This window comes from Apus apus, chromosome 6, assembly GCF_020740795.1.
Source record: "Apus apus isolate bApuApu2 chromosome 6, bApuApu2.pri.cur, whole genome shotgun sequence".
Taxonomy (NCBI): domain Eukaryota; kingdom Metazoa; phylum Chordata; class Aves; order Apodiformes; family Apodidae; genus Apus; species Apus apus.
Genome location: NC_067287.1, coordinates 15,648,339 through 15,673,238, shown reverse-complemented (window position 1 = coordinate 15,673,238; position 24,900 = coordinate 15,648,339). Strand labels below are relative to the sequence as shown.

Below are 24,900 nucleotides of genomic sequence, written 5' to 3'. Positions count from 1 at the left end.
TTTCTTTTTTTTTAAGCTTAAACTATGAAGATCTGAACTTTTTTTTTTTTCCCCTCTCTCCCCTCCCCATCCTCGGCTTCCCCTTCCCCCTCCCCTTGTCTCTCCTCATAATATTATCCTTGATCACTGCCCGGGGTTTGAAGCCCAGAAGTCAGAAGCTGTGCACCCCACCCCCACCGGCTCGATGTGCACTGATAGGGCCCTCGCTGCTGGCACCTAGTCAAGCTGAGGTGTCATTGGGATCTCAAATTGCAGCTAGGGGCTGGCAGGCAGCCAGAGGCAGTCTATTTAAAAGACAGCCTGTTCTGCAGTATTCAGTCTCTTTAGAAACTTCTCCAGGGGAAAAGTGTTGGGAGATCTACAAAGTGGATTTTTTTTTTCCTTTTTCTTTTTTTTTTTTCCCCCCTTCCCCGTTTTTTACCGCTCCTTTGCAGACTTTACAACAAAACTCTCCAACTTTACAGAAAACTTTTTTTTTCTTATTTTTGCCTTTTTTTTTTTTTCTTCCCCCCCCCCCCTTTTTTTTTTTTTGCCTTTGCAAATCTTGGAAGAGGAAAGCGGGAGGGTTGAACAGAGCCGATCGAATCACTACTTTGCTTCATACCAGGCTTCCCAGCAGCTCGCTGCGTCGGGAGTGACTTTTTCTCCTTCTGCAGAAGAAGAGAAGAAGGAAGGGGAGCTTTGCATCCCCTATTCCTTCTCCTGCAGGTTTTGGGTTGGTGGTTTTTTTTTTTTTCCCTCTCTTGTCTGCTTTGATGCATTAATAGCAGGACACTGGTTTTCAAGTAACTTTGCTCCCTTTCCAACCTGCCTCCTCCCAACCCTTGGGGAAGAGTGTGTGCGTGTGCGTGAGTGTGTGAAATCGCCGTCCCACCTCCCCAAACCCCCCTGCTCCCCCACGCCTCCCCCTGCAACCTGTAGGCTGTGCAACCCTTGCAGGCTTTTCTCCCTTTCCCCCACCCTCCCCAACCCCCTCTTTTTGCCCTCCCGCCTACCGCGGCTGCGAATTCCCCCTTTCGAGGCGAGAAAAACCTGAAAGAAGGAGAAAAAGGGAAAAAAAAGAGGGTGGGGGAAAAATACAAAAAGCAAACCTAGAAGCTCCCAGCGCCAAAAGAAAAGCAGGAGGGTCTCGCACCCCGAGAATAAACCCCAGCGTGGGGCACCTGCAAGCAGAGGCTGCGTATTCCGCCCCTTTTCCTTTGAATTTTTGATATTTTTTTTTCATTTAATTTTTTTTTTAATTTTTTTTTTTGCCCTCGAAGGGGCAACCGGAAAGCGAGCACCGCCTCCCGCCGTCCCCCCAACCCCCCCGCCGGCGGCAGCCCCCGCGCCCCGTCCCGCAGCATCCCCGCCGCGATGCTGCTGCGGCTCCTGGTGCTGCTGGGCGCCTGCCCGGGGCTGTCGCGCTGCCTGGGCTCCTTCGTGCAGTGCGAGCCCTGCGACAGCAAAGCGCTGTCACTCTGCCCGCCGCCGCCGCTGGGCTGCGAGCTGGTGAAGGAGCCGGGCTGCGGCTGCTGCCTCACCTGCGCCCTGCCCGCCGGGCAGCCCTGCGGCGTCTACACGGAGCGCTGCGCCCGTGGGCTGCGCTGCCTCCCGCGCCAGGGCGAGGAGAAGCCGCTGCACGCCCTGCTCCACGGCACCGCCGTCTGCCTCAGCGAGAAGAGCTACCGCGAGCAAGCCAAGGCCGGTGAGTGACCCCCCCACTGCTCCCAGCCTCATGCTTTTCCGCCTTGCCGGCTCCTTTGCCATCTTGCCGCCTGTTTTTTCCATCCCACCACCATCTCCCGGCTGGTTTTTTCCCCCCCTCATTCCGGGTGCTCTTCCTCCGCTTTCTTTTCTGTCTTCCCAGCTCCCTTTCCATCTTTCCGCTTAGCTTTTCTGCTCCCTCCCACCGGCTGCTCTTCCCTGCCCTCCCCCCTCCCTTCCCTCCGCCTGATTTCCCATCCTTCCGGCTGCTTTTCCATCTTCCCAGGTGCTATTCCATGCCCTCGCTTGCTTTTCTGCCATCCCTGCTACTTTTCCATCTTTACACCCGATTTTCCATCTCCACCCTACCCAGCTGCTCTTCTATCCACCCTCCCCCGCCGTGTGCTTTTCTGCCTTCCCTGCTGTTCTTCCATTCCCCTCCACCACCACCAGCTGCTTTTCCATCTTTCTGGCTACTTTTCCATCTTTTAGCGTGATTTTTCTCTCTCACACACAAATATACACACCCTGGTTGCTTTTCTGTCTCTTCAACTATTTCCCCATTCCTTTTTCTTCCCACCCCCTCCACCAGCAGCTTTTCCAAGCCTCCAGTTGCTTTTCCATCTTTTCCGGCTGCTTTTCCACCACCACCACTTCCCCTCACTGCTCTGCCATCTATTGCTTTTCCACCTTTCCAGCTGCTTTTCCATCTTTCTGGCAGCTCTTCCACCTCCTCCTCCCAGCTACTCCATCTTACACCCCCCTAGCTGTTCTTCCATACCCCCTGCAGCTTTTACCATCCTTCTTTCCATCCATGCCCTGGTTGAACCTCCTGTTGCATCATCCCACAGCCTCCCCCTACCCCCAAACACCCCCTCCTTCCCCCCCTTCCATCATCACCTCTGAGTTGTCCTGTCCCCAGTGGAAAGCTTTTCTTCCCCCACCTCCCAGGTGCACCCACCCTCTTAGTCATGACAGTCCTTCCGCAGTTCCATCCTTTACATCTTTCCCATATCCCTGTCTTCACCCTCTCCCCGACCCGTTTCTCTCACCATATCCATCCTCCACCTTTCTCTGAGGCCCAGCCTGGCCTCTGCAGCTTGAGATACAGGGGAGGGCAGGGCACCTCCTTGCAACCATCTGCCTCATCCCCAAAGTCCTCAGCTCCCCCCAGATTTGTTTTCAGCCTCCAGCTTTCTACTTGCCATCATTGCAGCCTGCTCTTCTGGTTGCCTACTGCTGCAGTCTTTGTTGGGCAATGTGTTTATCCCAGGGAGGTGCAGGTGCATTAGGGGTAGTGAGTCTCTAAAAGCAAAAAAATTGCAATGGTTTTGCTAGTAACCAGAAATAATAGGTTAAAAGCAAGTATGAAGGCTGGCATGGTAGCAGCTGTGCAAAGCCAAGCTTCTGAAATGTTTGCACCTTGCACGTGACAAAAGCACGAAAGGAAGCGGCTCCTTCACTTTGGCACATGTTAAAACTCCCATTTCTGGATCCTGTAGCTTGTGCAAGGACATTTTCCCTATATTCTTCCAAATATAATCTGTATTTCTTCCATGGTTTACAGGGGAGGCAGGGAGGATGCCTGCATGTTCAGGGGACTGGGGAACCACTTGGCAAAAAAAAATCCCAGAAAGAAGCCTCCCACTTTTTTTTTGGTCCATGAAAAAGTAATTTTTGCTTGTTAGCAAAGTTCTGCTTATACCTGCACAGTGGGAATCCATTTCTCCTTTCTAGCACTTAATAAATCTCGATGCTTTTAGTATTTTTCCCCCTTTGCTGCTTGCAGGCAGTGGTTGTGTTGTTGTGCTACATCCTTAAGAGCAAAACCAAATTCGTTGTGTATAACTTCCCCCTCACCCCCAAATGACAACAAATGTCCAAACTTCCCTAAAATAGGCCAGAAACAGCAATGCTGAGCTTGGTTTTCAGAAGGGGAGCTGGAATGGGTGAGGGCTGGGAAGGGACCTGCACAGGGAGCAGAGGCTGAAGCCAGGAGCCACGTTTCTGCTGTGGAGCCCAGGAAGCTGGGCAATAACCCACTGGCAGCAGAGCTATGCGAAGTATCCCGGAGCGCGTCATTCCCCGTGTTTATTTACTCTGTGTGTGTGTGTGCGCGGCCGGGGGCAGGCAGCGAGGTGGGGAAGGCAGAGCCGTGCAGCCCAAACGCAGCGGTGGCTGGGAGAGTGGGGCCAAGGATGCACCATGCAGACCAAAGGCACCTGAAAAAGCTTTGATGCTTGGCTCTCAGCATGAATCTCCCATTTTTCCACCTGCATCACTCCTCCCAAGGAAACTGTTCCTTTAGCAGGTGCTTTGCCTGAAAACTTTGGCCAGTCTCCTTGTAATATCGCTGGGTTTGGTTTCCTTGGGATGGAGAGCAGCCATTGTATGAACAAGGAGCAGGATGGGAAAGAGGTTGCAGGTCTGTTGCAAAACCACCCCCCCGGCACCACCTGAACTTCCAGTTTGGACTCCCTAAGTGCCGCAGGGAGCTCTTTTCGATGGGTTTTGTTTGCAGCCAGGAGATGAGTCTGGATTGGAAAGGCTGCTGCAGGAAGCTGTGGGAGACCAGCAGGCTCCTCTCGAGATTTGCACAACTGCAAAAAAGAAATAAAAAATAAATCAGGAATTCCTGAGGATGGGAGAGGGAAAAAACTCTCTTGGCATTCAACTGGTAGCCTGTGAGAACAAAGTATATTTTCATAGGCGTGTTTCTAAGCAACGGGGCAAGGGAAGAAATGAAGTTTAACTTGAACTTTCTGGCCTCTGCCAGTTTGGCCAGCAGTGCAGGGACCATGTGCTGGGGAAGCTGGCCTGGCCCTCTGATCTATCAATGACCAAAATTGGCTCTGAGCTGTGAACTGCTGAAAAAGAATCAGCACTCTGCAAAATAAGCTATGTGACAGTGGCAAGGACTAGATCAAACTGCATTTCTATCTATTTCTGATCTTGCGCTGACTGAGTTTAAAATCACAGATGCTTTCCTCCTTATAGTTGAGGTGGAAACACAACAAGCTGAATTGCAAGAGCCCAAGCCTGGGAGGCAGGGCTTGGCTTTCCTCAAGACCAGATGTCTCACCTGGGGATACGATGCTCCCGGCTACCATGCCTGTTTCCTTACCTGTAGACTGGGCACAGTGGTAGTGAGAAACGCTGGAGCTACAGGACAGAATGTGCTCCTGGTCTGCTGAGAGGTCGGAAATGAATGCAAATGTGGGATGAAAGAGCTTTGGTAAGGCTTGTTTTAAGTAGACAGATGTGTAGGTACTGATGGGACAGTCCCTGTAGTCCTTCCTGGCACAATAGGCAGACCCTGTCCTTTACCAAATCTAAACATCATGGCTGTAATTGACTGTTCCTGGTAAAAAAAAAAAAAAAACAACATGAATGAGTTTCATTTATGGCACAGGCTGCAGGATTCTGGCTTTTCTCTGTTTTGTTTAGGTTTCCTTTGAAATACACCACGTCTTTCCATTTTTCTCCCCTGTGCTCCTGCCAGACTTGCTCCTGCTGAGACAGCAAGGTCAGGCTGAGCGCCGGGGAGCGGAGGGCACAGATTGGAGCCTGCTGCCCTAAAAAGGCTCATGGAAAAACAAAGGTTGTCAAATACTTCCTTCTCCTCTCTCATTCCTGCTCTTTTTCTAGAAAGCTAGCAAGACTTGGCAAGTTTCCTCACAAAACCATGAGCCAACGATAACCAGGAGGGGAAAGGGGGGGTGTGCAGAATTAGCCCTAAGAAAATCATCTTTGCTGCATCAGCTGGAAGTAGGCGGAGGAGGAGCGGTGCCGAGCCCAAGTTTCCTGCGGCTCATGTTCGGTGCAGTCCTTTATCCTTCCCTGACATGTTTCCCCCCACCCTCTTTCTCCTTCCCATGCTCTTCTGCTCCCAGTTCAGGGGTGCAGAGCTTCAGGAGCGAGCGATGGGGATGTGGCAGGGCAGGTGGGCTGAGGTCGGGGGCAAGGGTGAAGGTTAGGGCAGGGGTCGTGGGAGCAGGGCATTTGGGATGCGCCAGCTTGCGAACATGTGTCGCTCGGGGAGGGACCCAGCTGGTGCGAGCGGCAGGTCCTTTGTGCAAAGCAGTTCCTGAGCTGTCAAGGCAAAAGCTAGTAGCAACAGGCCTGCAAAGCCTTGAATCCAAAACAGGAAAATCTCCATTTTTCTTTTGATGTGAAGTTTCAACAACAATAATAGTATATTTAAAAAAAAAAAAAAAAGGGTGAAATCCATCAGGTGCCAGCAATAGAGCTGGGTTTCTGCAGTGTGTGTGTATGGGGGAGGGATGGTTCAAACAGGAAAGGAGGGGCCTTGGCTGGAAAAATTTTTCAGCAGCCTGGTTTCTAAGGAAGGAGGGAGAATATTAAGTAGTTGATCCAAATGAAATTCCTGCTGGGTGCCAGCAGAGTTCACTGGAGAAAAGACGTGGCTCTGTGCATGTGTGTGTGTGCAGGAGTGACAGAGTTTGTCCTGAGCTCCGGTGCGTTGCTGTCAGCCTGGACCCTCTCCAGGTGAGCCAAGGGAGCCCTTCCAGAGCCTGCTCTGCTGCCGCTGAGAACAGGAGCTGGCCTCGCATTGGAGCCCCTGCAAATCTCAGGGATGCTGGAGGAAGGCTGCCTGCCTCCTTGTGTCGATATTTAAGCACCAGCCGCCTGTCCCCAGATGACTGTCGCAGCTTTGGCGCGTCAGTGACATGAGCAGAGTCCTGTGCGACTGGAAGCGTTTCCATAGCTGCGGGGTGAGGTGTCTGTTCAGGCTCGGAAGGAGAGGAGGGGTAGGAGAGCTCAGGTACATTTTGTGCCAGACTCGAGACAGCCCTTGGTTTCTTTGGTCGCATAGTTTGGCACACATGTGTCAGGGCAGCCAGGGAGGAAGGAGACGAGGAGAAGCAGCCAGCGGGTGCTCCTCGCATAGAGCATGGTGCTCTGCTTCCTCCTAACGTCCATTGGAAGTTTTACTCACGCTGAGTTGAAAAGACATGGCAGATTTAGGAGCTGCTGTGGGAGCTGGTACAGCAGTGGTGGTTCCCAGTGCTCTTCACCCAAACTGGAAAGCTTGGGAGCAGGCTGGGAAGTGGGGCAAGAACCTCAGCCCCTCTGGGGCTCATCCTCCTCTGCTCAGCAGGGCGAGCCGCTAAGAACAGTTGCAGCTTGTTTCACCTGTGCTATGTCATAGGGGAGATAAAAGGGCCTGTGGCATGGCAAATCCTGCCTTTTTTTTTTTTTTTCCCCAAGCACTTAGTAGTGCAAATTCAAGGTCAGACACAATTAGAAGCAGAATTTGGCTGGAACACACCTGCCCCTCGATGCGGGCTGTAGAGCAGCAGGATTAATATGCACAAGGAAGATATGCATGTGAGCGTATGCACACACGTACCCGTGTTCACACACCCACGCACGCCTGCACAAACATTTAATGTGTGCAGACACACACATACGGAGCATTTTTGTCTCTGGGGGCAGAATGGTTTCCAGGCAGCACACATAAACCTCTCTTAGGTGCAGTGGTTCTGCTTCTGACTGGCACACCGGTATTTTGCCATCAAGATCACATACCGGATTACGGATTGGGCTGCCCTGTCCTCCCACTGAGGGCTGAGAAATGAGATGCAGCAGGCAAGCATATCAGACAACAGGAGGCAAGGATGGAGGGAGACTCACAATATTCCTCCCAGCCAGCTGTGTGGATCTGAGCTCACCCCCCCTGCGCTTGGAGGTGGGTTGTGTTTCCTGGATAGATTGAGTCTACATTAGGTAAATACCCCAAGAGATATCCCAGTGAAGGTGCAAATAGATTGCAGCTTGCAGAAGGAATCCAGCCAGTCCACCTCCTGCCCCATGCCAGAGTGGGAGGACGTGTGGGAGGCAGTGGTGCCTGGTGGCATGGGTGGAGGATATGGAACCAAGGGCACTGGGACCCTGCAAACTTCTCTTTGCCCAGGTAACAAAAACTGGTCTTTGGGAAAGCAGGAAAGAAGAACTGAATTTAGAAAATACGGCAAATTCTTTGAGAAGGGGTAGGCTGAGGGCAGGAGAAAAAACCTCCAGTGCTGAGGAGGAGAAAGTTGAAGTACCTGAAGATATGGTGCTTACAGAGGTCAAAGTTGATCTAAGGAGTTTGGCCTGGGTGAACTTACAGGTAGCCAGCATAATAACTACCTAGTCACATGTGAGGAGATTTTTTACAGGCAAAAAGATATTATCTGTTTATCCTCAGGACATTTGTAGCCAAAAGCATGAGGAGGCTCTTCTGGCAAGGAGGAGAGGGATATCTGGCCTCTTGTGCTGGGATCCCCTAAGACATGGTCCATTTAGCTAAATGGACCTGCCAGGTCCATTTAGCAAGAGACTTCACACCGAATCACCCTGAAGTGATATGCAACACTGCCTGGAGGTCACAGGGTGGGGTGGCAGCTGTGCCAGCCCTCCTGGGCCCCAGGGCTGCCCTTTTGAGATCACTGGGCATGGGTCACACTTGGTGCCTCAGCCTGTCCTGGAAGGGTCATGTCACATCTGGTGATGAAGGAGTGACATCCCCTATCACCTCGCAACTCAGCCCCTACAAGACACTCTGTGTAGCCAAGGCAACTCTCAGCAAGATGTTGTTTCTGAGGTGGGTCTTTGATGCTTGTGATCTGAGGGGACCCCTTAGTGTTTATGTCAATTCACTGCTTGCAGTTTATCCCAGCAGGAGCCAACGTAACGTGTTTGCAGAAATGCAGGACTATCAGTGGTTTGATGTGGGCAAATTTGGACTAAAGCCATTTTTCAGCATATTTTGGTGGGTCTCCTGTCTGTTTATGAAGTTTCCAGGACAAGTGTGCCAAATGCCCACCAGTCCATGTCTTTTAACCCATCAGCTTCTGTCTGCGAGACCACACCTGTCTTAAGCCTTGTTGTCAAGAAGGTACAAGGCTGGAGAGAGATTCTGGTCAATAGGCTAAACCTTGAGGAGGCATCTTAAATTTATGGAGTCAGTGGGCATTTCTTGTGTGTGTATGCATAAAGTCTTGCTCTCACTATCGTCATACTCCAGACACCTTTGATACTCCCATCGTTTTTCCCTCTGCCTCTTCCATAGAGAATGTGGGAAGGGAGAGGCAATACCCCCCCACCCGACCTCAGTAAACTGGCACATTGTTCCCTATTAGCCTGGCAGAGCTGGATCCTACAAGATGCTGAGCACCTTTCCTCTAGGCCCAAAGCATCACAGGCTTTGGGGCACCTAAACCCCTCCATTGAAGCCAGCTACCTCAGTCCTTGAAGGACTGTGAGGCCAAAGCTGAAGAGGCTGTTGGGTTGGGTAGGATTGGTAAGCTCTTAACAGCTGCCTGCCTTGAGGGCTGTGATTGTACTTTGGTTTGTTTGCTTCTTGGATGGACACAGCTGGCTCACTGATGGAGATGATTGTTATGTTGATGGAGATAACTGGCCTGGTTGCTATTTAAAGGCTAGAAGGTAATCCTGACAGATACTTAAGGAAATTATCCCCTACCTAAATAAGAGACTGAATTTATCTTAAAGGTAACTTTGCAGACAAAGTTGGCCAATAGTCATAGTTAGTTTCATGGAAAACCAGTAGAAATATTTTCTTGTTCCAAATACATATGGGATTCATCCTGGGAAGACAAATCAGCAAATCGTTTTATTATTCTGGCTTAAGAAATCAGATGTTATGCATTGCACTAATGATGAAAATGCAGTAGTTAAGTAAGCCAGTGAACAACTATAGACCTGGCTTTCAGTTTTTAATTTAAAGGAGATGCTGGAAAAGAAAAAAGTTTTATTAGGGAGGGACTGCATGTCGTATACCTGTTCAGCAGTCAATTATGGTGCTGCCACAGCCACATACGTATCTTAATAATGTCTAAATACAAAGTGACATACAGTCACTCTGCTTTCCCATGTGACTCCTGCTTTCCTGAAGAAATAGCAGAAGTGGGTAAATTTTTACTGGATCATTTATAACCATTTCAGTGTTCAGTTATTTGATTTTATACTAGCAGAGGCAACTTGAGGTTGCAGGCAAAACAAGGAAGTGCAACTGGGATTTTTTTCATTCCAGAAGGGCTCTGGCCCTGTGGCAAAGGGTGATCTGTTGTCTTTTTTGGAGTTTCAGACACCAAAATGGAGGCCTGCACCCTTTACTCCAGTAAGGGACTCGTGATTTTTTTTAACATTGAAAAGTAACTTCATATCATCTTGAACTAGTGTCTACAATGGTACAGTGGTGGTAGGGAAATGGCTGGGAGAGGCAAGAGTCATCCATCAAAATCGAGGTTGGGAAAATTTCTGCTTATCAATATTGTCAGAGTGTGAACATCAAACTTCTGGTAGTTCTTTGTGGTACTACTTAGGTGGACTGAGAGATTGAACAGTGGCCAGGCCTACTCCAGGCAAAGGCTTTCTGAGAGAAGGAGCCATTAAGAAAGTAGAAGGGAGTCCTGAGGGCAAAGGTGAAAATCTCATGGCTTGGAGCTCATAGAAGTCGGGTTGGACTATATGTATGAAGATGTGTCATCTGGTGACACAGAGATGAGCAATGGGTGATCTCATAGATTTTTTTCCATCTAGTTTAAGGCAGAGATGTGAAACAGGCTGAAGGCCTAGAAATTAATCCAGGTTAGGCTGGAGGTTCTAGTCACAGCTGCACACCTGAAATATTTGTGGTGTTGGATCAGTTCTCGCCCAGCACCTGACACACATGCATCTCCAGACTCCACCTGATGTGCCTTCACATCTCTTTGAGGTAAGCAAAGAGTTTGGCTTTCCTGGCTCCTCCCATTACTGTCTGCTGTTGAGGCTGGCAGAGACCCTCAGTAACATAAGTGGGGATGGATCTTTTGATGGAGACCACTGACCTCCAGTAGGAGCAGTGTCTCCTGGATTCAGTTCCATTAGGCCAGTTGTTACAAATATGAAACTTCATCAGATTCAAAACCCTGTTCAAAAGGCAAAAGCCACCTTCATCCCTAAGCAGGCCAGAGAGCTTGTACTAAACTGAAGAATATATGCCTTTGGCAGGACATCCTCTTCTCAGGATTATCTCCGTTAATACAAGTTTTTCCCTTAATTGCACAGTGTTCTTAGTGTGAAACGATACAACATCCACAGTGATATCCCAGCTTTTGATAGCCACCAGCAACATTCTTCTTGGTTATGGTTCTGTTTCCAAGGCCTTCTTAGCACCTGGCTGTCACACTTCAGTATCAATGATCAAAACAGCATCAGCATCCTGGAAGTATCCTGCTTTCAAGTCCTAGTTTCTTGTCATCTCATGTATACTGAGACCAACCTTCAGCTGAGTTTTAGAGACAAGCCCCACATAATCCAAAAGGGCAAAGCTACCTACTTTTTTCTCCCTAGTGGCATTTCCTCCATCACTGCTGTTGATGAGCTACGGGCCTCCAGAAAAGTCCCCCTTGTCCCCCTCTTTCTCACACAATAATAATAGTTGATGGATGTTACTAAGGTTCTCTTCCAACCCATTACACCTCCTCCATTCCTAAGAACAAGGCAAGATTTTTTTCAAGTAGTCTCTGGTGGGGAGATGAGCTGTTCACACCCTTTTGTTTTTCATTCAGAAGACTTGAAAGCAAATGTGCTTTCTAGGTTGTGTTTTCCTCTCTTTTTGCCACACATAAGCCCTATGGGCAAACTGTTGGCAAACAATTCGGTGATGCTTGTCAGGAGCTACTCCAGATTTTCCTCACCTTTACTGTCAGTTAGGTAAAGACACTAATGCAACTTTCTTCCCTGAGTTTTCTTTCTTTGCTCTTTTCTGTTCCTAGTTCCTTGGCAGTCTCGTGGGGGTTTTGTCACCTTTATTAGAACCAATGGAATCTGCCACTGGGGTGGATTTGTTGGAAAAGATGCAAGACTAAGAAAGACTGAATTATTTCATCCTTTCCAGGAAGGAAAAATATGTCTTGGTCACTATGTTATTGAAAAATGATTTATTTAGATTACTCTGAGTCCTTCTTCAATTCAGCTCTCAACTTCTTCTGCAGTTTCAGCATATGGAATGGGGAACATCTGCAGTCTCCAGATGATGTGAAGGAAATATGTTTTATCTTCCTATCATCAATGCATCAGCAACAGGAGCTTCATGATGTAAATCTAATCCTGAAATACTTCCTTCCCCTCCACTTGCAAGTTCAGTTCCCTCAAAGATAACTTTGTTCAGGAAATGTCAGGCTGATATAAGCAGCTATCTGAAAACAGAGCATCTGCACTTTTGCAAGATGGTACACATTGACATTGTTTAATTGAAATGGATGGATGTTTCTTCATCATCTTACCAGAAGGAGAAACTCTGGAAAGTTTCCCAGATCTTTTACTGGTTAGACATTTTGGGTTCTCTTTTGCACAGAAATAGCTGCCAATGGGGACCCAAAGTCTCTGGCCATGCTGACTGTTGACCAAGACCCTCGGCTGGACTTGGTGTGTCTTCTATACACGTTGCAAACTCCCAGGCCTGTGTTGAGAACTGATCATAGCCAGACTTGGGAGCTTACTGGAGAGAAAGAGACAAGTCAAAGCACCTCTCAGTGAGCCCCAGTCCTTTCTTCTATATCCCAAGTTAGAACCAGCCCACCAGCTGGTGCCCAAGATAGGCTCTTGTAGCACAGCACAGATGCTTGGAGTCTGCTGAAATAACAGATAGAGCCTGTAGGGAAAGAGCTTACATCATGGAGCTCCACGTACCTAAACCTGCTTTTCTCCTTGCTCTAGAGAGTCGCTCCCAGGAAGTTTTATTTTGTGGCTGCAGCAAGGAAGGGCAGCTCAGGAAAGTATCATTTGGCACACAGTAAGATGCATCCTTCTTTACACCTCCAGTTCCCATAGCCATACCTCTCCCACCTCCGCAGCTCTTGCTGGCACTGCGGAGAAGTGGTGCTGACCCAGAGATCCGCTCCTACAGATAGGCCCTGCACTTCCAGAGCAGACCAAAACATGAGCCGGTTCCCTTGAGAGCTCCTTTCCCACATGCTGAGCTGCATTTCTCCCCCATCCAGCTCTGTATGAGGACACAGAGGTCATCAAGATGATGATCACCTTTTCCCATGAATGCTGTGTGAACCTGGGGGCAGCCCAAGCACCTGATATTCACGCTCTGCCAGTGAGCCCTGGCTGATGCAGCAGAATCTGCATCCACAGGTTTCTGCTGAGGAGACACTAATCTCCTGAGAAAGAGCTGGGCTTCCAGGCTAGTTCAGCAAAGCCCAAACAGTAACTTAAAAAAAAAAAAAAGCCACAGTATAGCACATCCCTCTGCCATCCATCCCTGCTCTCTGAGGCTCTTCAGGTATTCCCGAGCTGTTCCTAGGGCTGAGTCCTTCCAGCCCTCTGCCTGCTTTTCCATCTCTTCTCCGAGCTTGGTCCCACTGATCCATATCATTCTTTTAAAAGGTATCTCTGTGGTACAAGAGAGTGAGGTCCCAGCAACTTTTACCATGCTATCTCAGGTACTGGAATACCCCAGAGCCCTCTTCCAAAAGCTTGCATGGCTTTTGAGCCATGGACTGCTTGTACTCTGATCCCGTCTTCAGTAGGGCACTGGTCATGGTGGGTCAGAGTGGGGGCTTTTGTGGGCACTTCACAATACTTTGACTGCCTTTGGCAGCTGTTGAGGTAAAGGAAACAGGGTCTGGATTTTCTTTGTGCCTGTAAAACAGTTTGGCACTGCATCACAGGATGCAAGGGAACCAGTACTGAAGACATGATGGCATTTATCTGTCTTAATTTCAGACCTTTGTAGGCCGAAATGTGACCACTGGTGTCACAGATGGAGAGAGTGGAGCCTCTAGAAATACATTGTTCCACCCTAAAATCAGCACCCAAGCTAAATGATAGGACTGGTTAGAATTTGGAGGGTGCAGCATCTCTGCAGTTACTTAGATGAGGAGTTCAGCCATCCAGCGAAGCCCAAACACCTCTGTGTTAGCTGAGAGGCTTTATTGTAAATGCCGTTGCATGCTGCTGGAACTTGGGGGAGATGGGGTGTCAGTCCAAGCCGGACTGCTGTTCTTCTGTCCTTCTCGGTGTGCGGTGTCCCCTCCCAGTCTCTTACTGCCAGCGAGCATCACCAGCATGCTGCCTCGCTGGCCCCCACCAGACCGCCCGCACTGAACTGCTGCTGACACCCCACCAAAGCACAAAAGTTCGTTGAAAGTCCAAGGCACATTGCAGCTGGCTCCCCGACAGCCAACGCCCTGGGCTAGCACAGGGACTGGCCGGAGCCTGCATCCCCAGCCCTGGCTGCTCCTCCTTTGGTGGGTGCCAGACAGCCTTGGCCTGGGCGGCTGCCTGAGATCACAGCCTGACTTCACCAGGGCGGTGGTCCGGAGCAGTGACCCTAGCCCCAGGCACAGCGCCTGAGCCAGCTTCACTGCCCACCCCTGTGGGGCTGAGCACTGAGCTGGGGGTTATTTGCTGGGGGGTGTGCCTGCGATGGGAACGTAAATGAGCTGTTCTGCATTAGGGCAGTGAAAGCTCCCTCCTGTCTGGGCTGATCCCAGCGGCCTCTGGGGAGCTCAGGAATGCATTTACTCTTTTGTGCTCTCCAGCTGCCAAAGGGCGCGAGATGAGGTGACCCTTCTCACTCTACATCCCTTCCTTGCCTGCGTTATCCCCCCCTGCCCGCATCTCAAGGATGCAAACAGAGTGCCTGTCCTTGTGTGCTGACCAGGAAGGAAGGAGTTTTATTTTCCTGTCATGGTCACAGGTACCAAGTCCAGGCTGGGAAGGAACTTGTCCACCTAGCCCAGGAGGTTTTGGCATAGGTCAAGAGGCATGTCCGCTCCTCTGGAGTGAGGACAAGTGGGGAGGGACATAAGCACAGACTTCCTGTACAAGACTCAATCTGAAGAAAAACAGGTACATCTCTAACATGATTTGCAAGTGCAGAAGCTCTTTTCAGGGACAGCACCAATGTTCCTCCTCTTCCAGCCACAGGGTAGCTGCTTTATGTTGTCCAGCAAGGACCAGTTCCATAAAGGCTGGGGGAAGAAGGAGAAATGGGATGAACCCATCCCTGCAGCAGGTAGAGGGAAGAAAACAAACATCTATTTCAGCAATCACTGACTCTGTCTCTATGTGTATGTAAAGTCCAGCAAGAAGACACAAGCAGCTGGTGTGGGGCTGGGCAGATTATGGAGCTGCCATAGATACGAGTCTGTAGCTGTTGTACCAAGGAGCTGATGTTATGGATGAAGCTTGGAGAGAGTGTCCAGTTCTCGCTCTGATTAGCACTTTGGGGTCCCAATCGATGGGAACTGCAGAAAAAATCACTCCCTGTCTCCCACAGCCTGTCCTGTAATTTTTTTCCATTACCATCATCAGCTGCCTAGGTGTTTTATCCCAAAATTTTGTACTTTTCCTCAAAAAGAAAGCCAAAGTATCAGAGGTCACCCAGCCAGGTTTGGAAAACACCATGTGTAAGCAGTGATGGGACAGAAACTGAAGTCCTCCAAAGACAGCTGCCACCAGGGCCCAAAATCACAAGGAGCCTGTTGGAAAAGCAAGGAGTCACTCATGAAGTCCTGCAGCTGATGATATTCCTTTCATGGGCGTACAGGGAGGTGGCGTTTCACCCTTGGGGTAAGTCCTCCTCCAGTGGAGAGCAGAGGCATTGCACACCATTGCGCTGTGCTGCTCAGTGGAAGACGCTGGTCCATAACCAGCGATATTTCAACCCTGGGGCTGAAATAGAAGCCTTAATTTCCATCTTGAAATGAGAACCTGTGAACTGAGGTGGCGCGGTTTGGGGCAGAAGGAGGACTGGGCAACTTCTCAAGGTCTCCACCAGTGACATTTGCTGTTGTTCCTATGCTAGAGGTTTAACCGAGATCCTCGTTAAGTCCTTTTTCAAGACCTTTGTGCTTAAGTGGGGTATTATGTTAGTGCTCATGCTGTAAATAATAATAATCATTACAGTAATCAAGAGGGCTGTTTAGCAAGGTTGTGCTATGGTTCTGCTTGTCCTTCTTAGGAGCATGTGGGTTTTGGGGGATTATTTAACAGAACAGAAAGTCCTCTAGCAGTGGGCTGTGGATGTAACATGCATGGATCATTAGGAGCAGTGGTCAATAGATACTTTTCCTACCTTCCTGCCAGAAACCAATGGAAATGTGTTATGAAAATATGAGCCTTCTAGCCATTTGGAACAAGCTTTCTGCTCTGCTCTGTAATGTCAGCAGGCAGGGAGGAGATGTTCCCACACACCCTGCGCCCACGTGTGAACACACCCACCCACCCTGTGGGGACCTCACATGTGTCCAAAATGTCTGAAGTGCAGAAACACTCATGCTGTTTTTTGGCCCAGGCACAGGAAGGTGCCTGGGCTGCTCTGGGTGATATTGATTGAGGACAGCAGGCAGCCAGGCAGGATAAATTTGCTGCTTCCCAGAAACTGCTTGGTATTTTGCTACTTCGTGTCCCTTCTGTAGGGGCAGGGTGAAAGGGTTGGAAATAGCTTCTGCTGCAGAGCTCCCTCTGGCCAGTTGGGAGTGGGGAGAGGGCGCTGTGCCCTCAATGCTGGGGCAGAGGACATCCCGTGCTCTGCTATGGGTATATTCTGACTCCAAGGGCTCATGGGAGCCCCCGTAGATTAGGACCTAAACAGCAGTCCTTCCAGATGCTAACCCCTCTTTCTGTGGGTCCTCCATGTGCACTGCAGCATCACACAAGACCTGAAACCATGGGGTAGCTCTGAGCTAAGTCTCCTGCCTTGGCTGTAGGTTCAACATCACCTCCAAGCTAGCTGGGCAGCCTTGGCTCAACCAGCAATGTCATTGTTCCATGTGGCCAGCAGGCCTGAGACATCAGTTGAGAGGTCACCTCCTGAAGAGTGGGGAGAAGGGATGGAGATGTGAGAGCCCCCAACTGGCGGACACAGTGAGTAGGGCCTTCCTGCCCATAGCTGAAACATGGAGATGGAGCATGCTCTGCCTCTGCAAGCAGCCGCCGCCTGCCTGAAACTCTGGGGTTGGCAAAGCAGATGGGAGGTAGGCAGCAAGGGACTATGCACCTGGCCAGATCCTGGCAGCAAGGGAGGAGGCACTGCAGCCTCCCCTTCGTGAGTCTCAGACAGGCACAGTTAGGGCTCATTCAGGGAAATTTGGCGTTGCTCCTGCTGGTGTTAACAAATGAGCTGGTGGATGAGGATGGGCAGGAAGGTTCAGTGTGTCTGGAGATGCTGAGGTGAGGATCTGGTCCCAGCTGCAGTGAGCAGCTGCAGGTTGATGTGGATGAGCCAACCAGGAGGTAAAGGGGGGGACTGCGTGGGTGCTGCCTGCCCTGGCTCTGCCTTTCCCTCTCGTGTTGGCACTGGGAGGGTCCCTCACTGGCTCCCCAGAGCTTGTCAGGAGTTAGTGAATGAGACCTCTGCCTTTCAGTTTGTCAAAATTGGCTTGTTAGTATCAAGTTAGGGAACAGATAGTCGGGTGCATGAGCAGGGACTGCCTCAGCCTTGTTGCTGAAGGAAATCAGGCTATAAAAAACATCAGAGGGTGGAGGAAAGAGATCCCTCTAAGGCATCCATGGAGCTCTCACTAGGAAATAAAGACCCAAACTAGGCAGCACTGCTGAACTGTAGATGGAGGAGTCCCACCACAGCCACCCTTTGTCACTACTTGAGGGGGGAGCCATGTATGCCAAGGCAGGGCAAAGGAGGTCAGTTCCAGGTGTTTTTTCAGCCCTACAAGAAGAGCTAGACTTGGACTGGGAGCTGGGCAGCTTTTGGTGCATGCCAGCCCTCAGCTCCCTCTGCAGAGCACTGGGCCCCTGTGACTCCCATCTCCCCTTGCTAAAAGGGTTCCACCTTAGTGTCCAGCTCCCAGCCCGTTCTGGCTTGCTGGCAGCTTGCAGGAAGCAGATAAATAAGGTGTTTGCAGGGGCTGAAGCTGCTGATCAGTATGAGCAGGCTGAGCTGCTGCAAACACCCATTGCACGGTCAGTCCCAGGGACTGGACACCATGTGCTGTTTTTCTGACTGAATCCTCACTGCCTTGTCCTATTTGTTTGTTATTTTAGGTTTGCCCAGGTAGCTGTGCCTCTCATACTTGTTATTGCAGAGGTAATGAGCTGTGCCCCTCTTGTGTTGTTGAAGGGGTTGCCTGCATGAGTGTGAATCCTCCACTCCCCTTAATTACCATACGGCAGCCCAGGGAGATGCCCTGGCTCTGCCTTGTCCAGCCCTGGCAGTCAGTGCCAAAGGGGATTCCTGGGACAGACCACAGCGTGTTCCATTGCCATGGAAGGGCTTAGTCACTGCCAATGTCTCCGGTCTGCTTTCAGACCTCAGATTGCTGCAACATCTTTCTGGCAAAGGATGTGCTTCTTCTGTGCACCTTGTACGATGTCTTTTTCTCAGAGACAAGATCTTTCCCAATTTAATCCATCCCTTCCCTATCCCTTGCCTGTCATCTCCATATGATAGCAGAGCTGTGACCTGTGGGGGCCTTTGAGTCCTGCAGGGATTGCAGGAGGGAATGAGCCAGGTTCACTGGCACCAAAGTCTCAGGAGACGCCACGCAGGGAGGGGTTTCAGCTGTCCTGGTGCTTCTTGTGGTGTTGTGGGTTCCCCTGTGCTTACCTTCCCACCCAGCAAAAACCTGGTGTCAGCACAGGGCTGCCGGGAACCAGGGACTGGGAGACTGGGAACCTCAGGAGCTTTTCACTCTATTCTAATTTAGTTCAGGAATAACCCTTTTTCACTCTGGTGGCTGTACTAAATGTCACAAGTCATCTAAGTTTAGACTGTCACCAGCTCTCTCCTATATATAACTGTGCAGGGCTCCTGACTCCATCCTGCAGGCACAGGTCATGCTGGGGTGATCCTGGGGGTGTACAGGGGCAGAACCTCAGTGCACTCCTTCCTGACATTGGTACCATCGGTGGCAGCTGCTGTCAGGTGGCACCACTTGGCAGTGTTACCCCAGGCTTTGCTGGCTTCTCAGTGCCTGCCAGCAGACAGGGTCTGGTTTGCTCCCATAAACATGGGGCTGCATGCTGAGGACCCTGGAGATCCCAGCACTTGTGAGCCACATCTTTGGTATCACTGCCGAAGTATCTGCCCGACCACATGATGCCTTTGCTGTGTGATTGACTTTGACTTTATAGTTGTCTCCTCTTCAAGCATACCTGGCTTTTGCTCTTGCATCTGCAATGTGGGGGGTGAATTTGTCACTTAATCCTCTTGCCATGGCTAAAGGGCTCCTCTGCTACATTTTTTGTGTCATGTTGTGTCATATCCTTTCTGGGTGTGGGATAACCCTCCCGCCAGTCCTTCTCCATTGGCACACTGCAGATAGTGGCCTTGTGTGTAGGAGCCAGTTCTGTTCCCCAAATCCTTCTCACCCTCAGACACCTTCCTGTACTGAGCTTGGGGATCACACAAAAACCATGCCAAGTCCCATACAGTGGGATAAAGTCGGGGCTGTAGGCAACAGCTGGGAAAGGGATTTCTTTGATCAGATGTTCCTATCCTGCCTGGTGCAAAGATATCCTCTGGGGTTGGGCAGGAGGCTCTCTGTGCCAAAGCAAGCCCCAGTCAGTTCATGGAGACCTGATGGTTTGGTATCCATTCCCTTCCAGAACGGGAGTCCCGAGAACACGAGGAGCCAACCACATCAGAGATGACAGAGGAGACCTATCCTCCCAAGGCTTACCGCCCCAAGCCTGGGCGCCTCTCCGAGCTGAAGGCTGAGGCCCTGAAGAAGGACCGCCGGAAGAAGCTGACCCTGGCCAAGTTTGTGGGCATGGCAGAGAACACAGCACACCCCCGCATCGTCATCCCTGAGCTTCGGCAGGAGTTTGAGCTGGTGGGTGCCTTTGCCTTTCTGCCTTGGGGCTGCCATGGGCGGGCGAGGAGCTGTGGGAGGGCATTTCCCCCCTGGGGAGCAAGTGCTGGTGGGGTGGCAGGGGCCTGGAGGCATTTGCAGATGAAGGCTTGCTGCAGGGTGCTCCTCTTCTCACACTCCATCTTCTTGCCACTTGTAGGGCCCCTGCCGCAGGCACATGGAGGCGTCCCTGCAGGAGCTCAAGAGCAGCCAGCGGATGGTCCCCCGTGCTGTCCACCTCCCCAACTGCGACCGAAAGGGCTTTTACAAGAGGAAGCAGGTAAGAGCCTCATGGAGGGCTTACCACCCAGGGAGGTTTTTGCTGCTGCCCTGAATGGAAGCAATGGAGGTTTTTCCTCTACTGGGCTGGTGGGTGGTTGCTGCAAGCATCTCGAGGCACATTTGGTGGTGGGTGCCCTTGCTGATGGCTCCAAGTGCCATCTGGCCTGAAATGAGCATCCTGAGGGAGGTGGTGACGGATGAGGAAAAGTCAGCAAGCTCCAGACTGGCATGGCAGTGGGGATGGGGTTGTGCTGAAAGCAGAGAGCAGGAGCTAGGTCCTACCCAGGGAACTGCATTGCTGGGGTGAAAGGGGCAAAGCACAGTGCAGGGAACCCATGGGGTAACTGGTGGACATCTCCTGATCTCTGCCCTTGGGTGTCTCCCCAGTGCAAGCCCTCCCGAGGCCGGAAGCGTGGGTTGTGTTGGTGTGTGGACAAATATGGCATGAAGCTGCCAGGGACTGACTACCTGAGTGGAGACCTGCAGTGCCACGCGTTCGACAGCAGCAACGTGGAGTGAAGTCACATCCCCTCCCTCCACCCCATCACTACCTACCCAGGCTCCCTTCCACCCTCCCCTCTGCACCTCCCCGTGCCCCGGGACTCCGATTCCTTTCATCTCATGTAAGAAGAAAAAAAGAAAGGAAAAGAAAAAAGAGAAAGGAAGGAAAAGGAAAAAAAAAAGAGAAAGAAAGAAGAAAGGAAAAGCAAAAAGAGAGAAAAGAAAGCGAAAAAGAAAAGAAAGTGGAAAAGAAAAGAAAAGAAAAGAAAAGAAAAGAAAAGAAAAGAAAAGAAAAGAAAAGAGAAAAACAAACCCTGAAGAAACTGAGGACTCGGAATCTACAGCAGCCTCTTGACAAGGACTCAGCAAGGAAAGGACAGAGCCAGAGACACGCCAGCCACGGCCGCTCCGCCATCCCGCACCTTCCCATGCCTCTCCCCAGTGCTGCCTGCATTCCCCTGCCACGAGCAGAGGCCACCCCGACGTAGCAAGCTCTCTGAGTTGGTGATTTTCCAGTGCGGGTTTCAGGCAGGTTAATTTTTTGTTTGTTTGTTTTTCAAGTTAGTTAGTTGTTTTCTAAAGGGTCTCAAGAGAAAACCTTGTGGCCACCAGCACTCCCTCTCCTCGCTGCAGTCCTCTGGAGTTTCCTTTCCACATTGCTGGGACTTACTCGAGTTGATCTGATTTGACTTCAGTCTCAAACGACCACCCCGGATCCAGGCAGATTTCAACACGTCGGGACTGCTGGTTTCATGTCTGGAGATGAGCCCGGGAGAAAAACACAGCCCCTGCAACAGCATAAATACTTCCCCCAGAAACATTCATGGATTTCAAAAAGAAATAATCCAAAAAGGAAAGATAACCTTCTCCGTCTGCTTCCTCTTGAATAGGAGGTCAGAAATCTTCTGGACGAGAGGGATGCTGACCATTGGTCCATCCAGGTGTGCAAGCATTTGTCGCCTGCCTGCATGTCTGCGAGCGTGTACGTGCACAGACGTGGCTTTTCCTCCTTGCAAAACTTTCCCTGGAAACCTGCAATCTGGAGGGCTTAACTGCAAGCAGGGGAAGAGATGCTGCCTCCCCAAAAAACAATGATAATGACCTGCTAGCCTAAGCACGGGTGCAGGGTTACGAAGGAGCGTTGGTGCCTGTGGGATCACGGCCCCGCCGACACCGAGGGCTGCATCCGAGCCGAGCCCACAGATACTCCATTCCTGTCCAGACTGAAGCATCGCTGTGTGGGGACAGGGGGATCGGGGCCAAAACTCTTCACTGCCCTTTGCTGCCACGAGGAAGAACAACTATGGATATTTTTTATTATTTTTTTTCACAGCCAAAAAAGTGGTTTGCTCCAGGGGAAAACAAAACAAACCTACACTTTGTCTTGGATTTCTGTTAAGGCTGGTTTATAGCTTTCCCATAGGTAGGAAAATACCAGTCTCCATCCTTTCACATTGAGGATACTGCTCATGTTGCTATGGCTGATTCCTGCCACCTTACAGTATGGTCCTGCAATGGGCCCTTGGCTTTAATATGGGATCCAGCTCCTTGTTGAGTGACAGCAGCCACCACTCTGGAGACCTACTGCCTCAGGTCTGCTGGGACAGCCTTCAGCTGCCTTCCTGACTTTTTTGTTATTTTTAATTTTTATGTTCAATTTTGGGACTGTTGCCTCTTGTTTCCCTATGACAAGGGTCTCCAAGATGTTGGTGCTCAGAGGAGATACTGCAGCAAAGGGAAGAAAGGAAAGGAAAGCAAGCTGTGAGGTCTGGGTGCTGCAGTCCCAGTGGCCAAACATGCACCCACCAGGGACCATATCCCACTGCCGCAGCTGGAGCTGGCAGCTGGCATTGCCCGAAGGACACAGCCACTCTCAGGGGAAGGTTTCTGCACCCCCAAAGGCCCTTTGAGCATGCCGAAGCTGGGCAGAAAGGAGAGGGATTCCACAGTGCCACCAGGTCCCTGCCAGGAGGCATGGGACAATGGGTATTTGAAACTGAGGAGCTCTAGCAGAGGCTCCTCTCCATCATTGACTGGGAACCTTGTGGCCTCCCCATGGCACGGCATCACTCTCCGGAGCACCCTGCAGCCTCACCCACCAGGATACTTGCCCCACTCAAGAGGAGGACTGGATGCCCTGCAATTATTTCCACTGGAGTTACAGCAGGGACAAATTTTGCCGATGGACTTCCACAGAGACCTGGTGAGGCATGTTTGGATCTGGGGGTGAGGCATCTTCCCTTGCTGAAAAGAAGGGGATGCCACCAAATGCAGATCTACCCTCAAAAAAACCCTGCAGGAGAAGGATGACCCCCATGTTGCTGGAGGGGAGCACAGCGGGTGCTGGGACCAGGGGAGGGACCCCTCTGGGCTCTGCAGGACTGATGGGGCGGGTCGATTTGACCAGGGTGGTGGGTTAATGGTGCAGTGAAAGTGGGGTGAAGAATGGGATTGAGAAGGCAGGTGGAGGAGGAGCCTGTGCATACTCCAAGGGCCACAGGTTTCCATTGTTGCCACAGTCTCCCGTCTCCTCTGCTTCCTGATCCCTGTGCAAAACCTCCTGACTGTTATAGGCCAGTACCACCTTCCCCAGGATCCTTCTGTCCTTTTCTTACCCTCTTTTTTTTTTTTGTTCATTTGTTTGTTTTTTGTTGTTGTTTGATTTCCCAAAACTTGAAAGCCTTTGGCTGCATAGAAAGGAGATGTGCCTCCAGGGCAGAATGGAAGTGGGCAGAGGGATGGCAGCTCCCCATGGACCTTGCCTTTTTGGGGCTGATGCTTTTGCAGCTTGATGGTCAGCTCACAGGGCCTGGTGGTGGTGTCATGACATGGCCACTGTGGTGACAATGGTAGGGCGACACGGGGCATTCCTGGCCCCTCCCTACAAAGCGAGTCTCAGCCATGACCCTGGGAGCCCACAGCACCAAAATTCATCCTGCACAGCTTCTCTCCTCCTTGCACGTCCCATCTACTGTTCCCATCAATCTAGAGAAAGGAGGATGCAAGGAGGGGGTTGCACCACCCACATCCTCCCAAGCCACCTTGGCTTCCGGGACAGGGCACCAAGCAACCTCCTGGCTACCCTCTTCCTTGAGGATCCCTGGCAGGAAGAGGCTGTTTGCAGGCTGCACTAATGTTTTGGACCAGGGCTGGAGCCTGGGTCAGGCAGAGGGCAAGAGTGAATTCAGGAGGGGTTGCCCCCCACCCAGGGCAACAGTGATGAGGTGTTCCCAGTCTCAGTGCCCAGTGGCACCCCTTTGTGTTTGGGGTGGGAAAACCAAGAGGCACATGGGGAAGTGCTGACAATTTGCACCTCGGGGAGGTGTGAGGCTCAGGAGGTCTCTGGCCATGGTGTTTGCACCGAGCCAATGCAGGTACCCGGGGGGCTGGCTGGGAAGGAGAGGACAAGGATGGCACAGGGGTCAGGACGGCCCTTCCACCAGATCTCCCCGGGAGCAGCGCTCAGTGGCTGGGCTACCCCTTGTCTGTACTGCAGTGGACTTTGAAAACCACTAGTACAAGAGCATTTTGCACTATTTCTTTGCTCTCTCTCCCCCCTTCTCTTTTTCTCCCCCTTCCCCATGAAAACTTTCTTTTCGTTGTTGGGGGTTTTTGTTGTTGTTGTTGTTGTCGTTGATTTTTCATGATTTTTTTTTCCCAAACGGAGCATTGTATATTTAAGGACCGACAGTTCACCTTGCTTCCAGACCTGTCCTGGCCCTGGCTAGGAGCCCTGCCTACTGTGCCCCCCTCCCCAGCCCCACCAGCCCCTCTACCACTGCCACTGGGACAGACGTCATGGTTACCCACCGTTGTAACACAGTTGTTAAAACACACCAGATTCCGAGTTTCCTGCCTGGTTTTTATCTTTAAGCAATACTCACTACACATTTTACGGTAGCTTTTTATAGCTTTACATACATACAGTAGCTCTGTTGTTTCATTTTGTTTTGGGTTTTTTTGTTGTGTTTTTTTTTTTTTTTTTTTTCCAGTAAACAAGAAATACTCATAATCTTACTGGTGGGAAAAAAAAAAAAAAAAGCAGTTTGTGAAAAACTGACAATGGAAGAAGAGCTTAATGCTCTGTTTAGCATTTTGTACTTAAAAAAAAAAATCTCACATTTTATTAAAAAGTGAAGATTGCTGTATACTATTTATTCAACTTATAATTTATGTTACTCTTTGATCTTTGTCTTTTCTCATGACAAAGCATTTATTTAATAAAGTTATGCATTCAGTTAGCTTGTGCCTGACCCTCATGGAGCATCTGCATGCTGGGGCCTGCAAGTGAGCTGCTCCGGCCCCAAGCATCCCCTGGCCTGTCGCCCTGTACCCCTGGGGGTTCAGTCAGATCCATAGGGGTGCTGGGGGAGGTACATGGTGCAGGGTAACGTGATGACAATGATTTAGGAGAGCTTTTGATAGGGGAGCAATATGCTAAGGTAGAGGTAAAATCACAAGCTTGAGGTTAGAGCATTCTTAAAGCAGAGCTGCCCTATTTATTTGGGATTTTTTAGCAATTTCTTTGTATAGAGTGGGGTGCAGCAACTGTCCTCAGCCGGGTTATGGGAGGGAGAGGACCTGGCTGCTG

The 24,900-nt window shown here is 50.6% G+C and overlaps 1 protein-coding gene across 1 annotated transcript; it reads left to right on the top strand.

Annotated features, from left to right (window-relative positions):
* The first annotated feature begins 333 nt into the window (after window positions 1-333).
* On the top strand, window positions 334-24,550 carry IGFBP5 (insulin like growth factor binding protein 5). Its single transcript, XM_051623592.1, has 4 exons — window positions 334-1,687; window positions 19,282-19,508; window positions 19,687-19,806; window positions 20,196-24,550. The coding sequence occupies exons 1-4, from the start codon at window positions 1,357-1,359 to the stop codon at window positions 20,325-20,327; spliced, it is 810 nt and encodes a 269-aa protein (XP_051479552.1). The 5' UTR covers window positions 334-1,356; the 3' UTR covers window positions 20,328-24,550.
* Window positions 24,551-24,900: the final 350 nt, after the last annotated feature.

Excerpts from the sequence above, each read along its gene's own strand:
- IGFBP5 (XM_051623592.1), top strand. The coding sequence starts at position 1,357 with ATGCTGCTGCGGCTCCTGGTGCTGCTGGGCGCCTGCCCGGGGCTGTCG. Across the intron at positions 1,688-19,281 it reads CCGCGAGCAAGCCAAGGCCG|AACGGGAGTCCCGAGAACAC; the intron begins GTGAGTGACCCC and ends ATTCCCTTCCAG. Across the intron at positions 19,807-20,195 it reads GCTTTTACAAGAGGAAGCAG|TGCAAGCCCTCCCGAGGCCG; the intron begins GTAAGAGCCTCA and ends GTGTCTCCCCAG.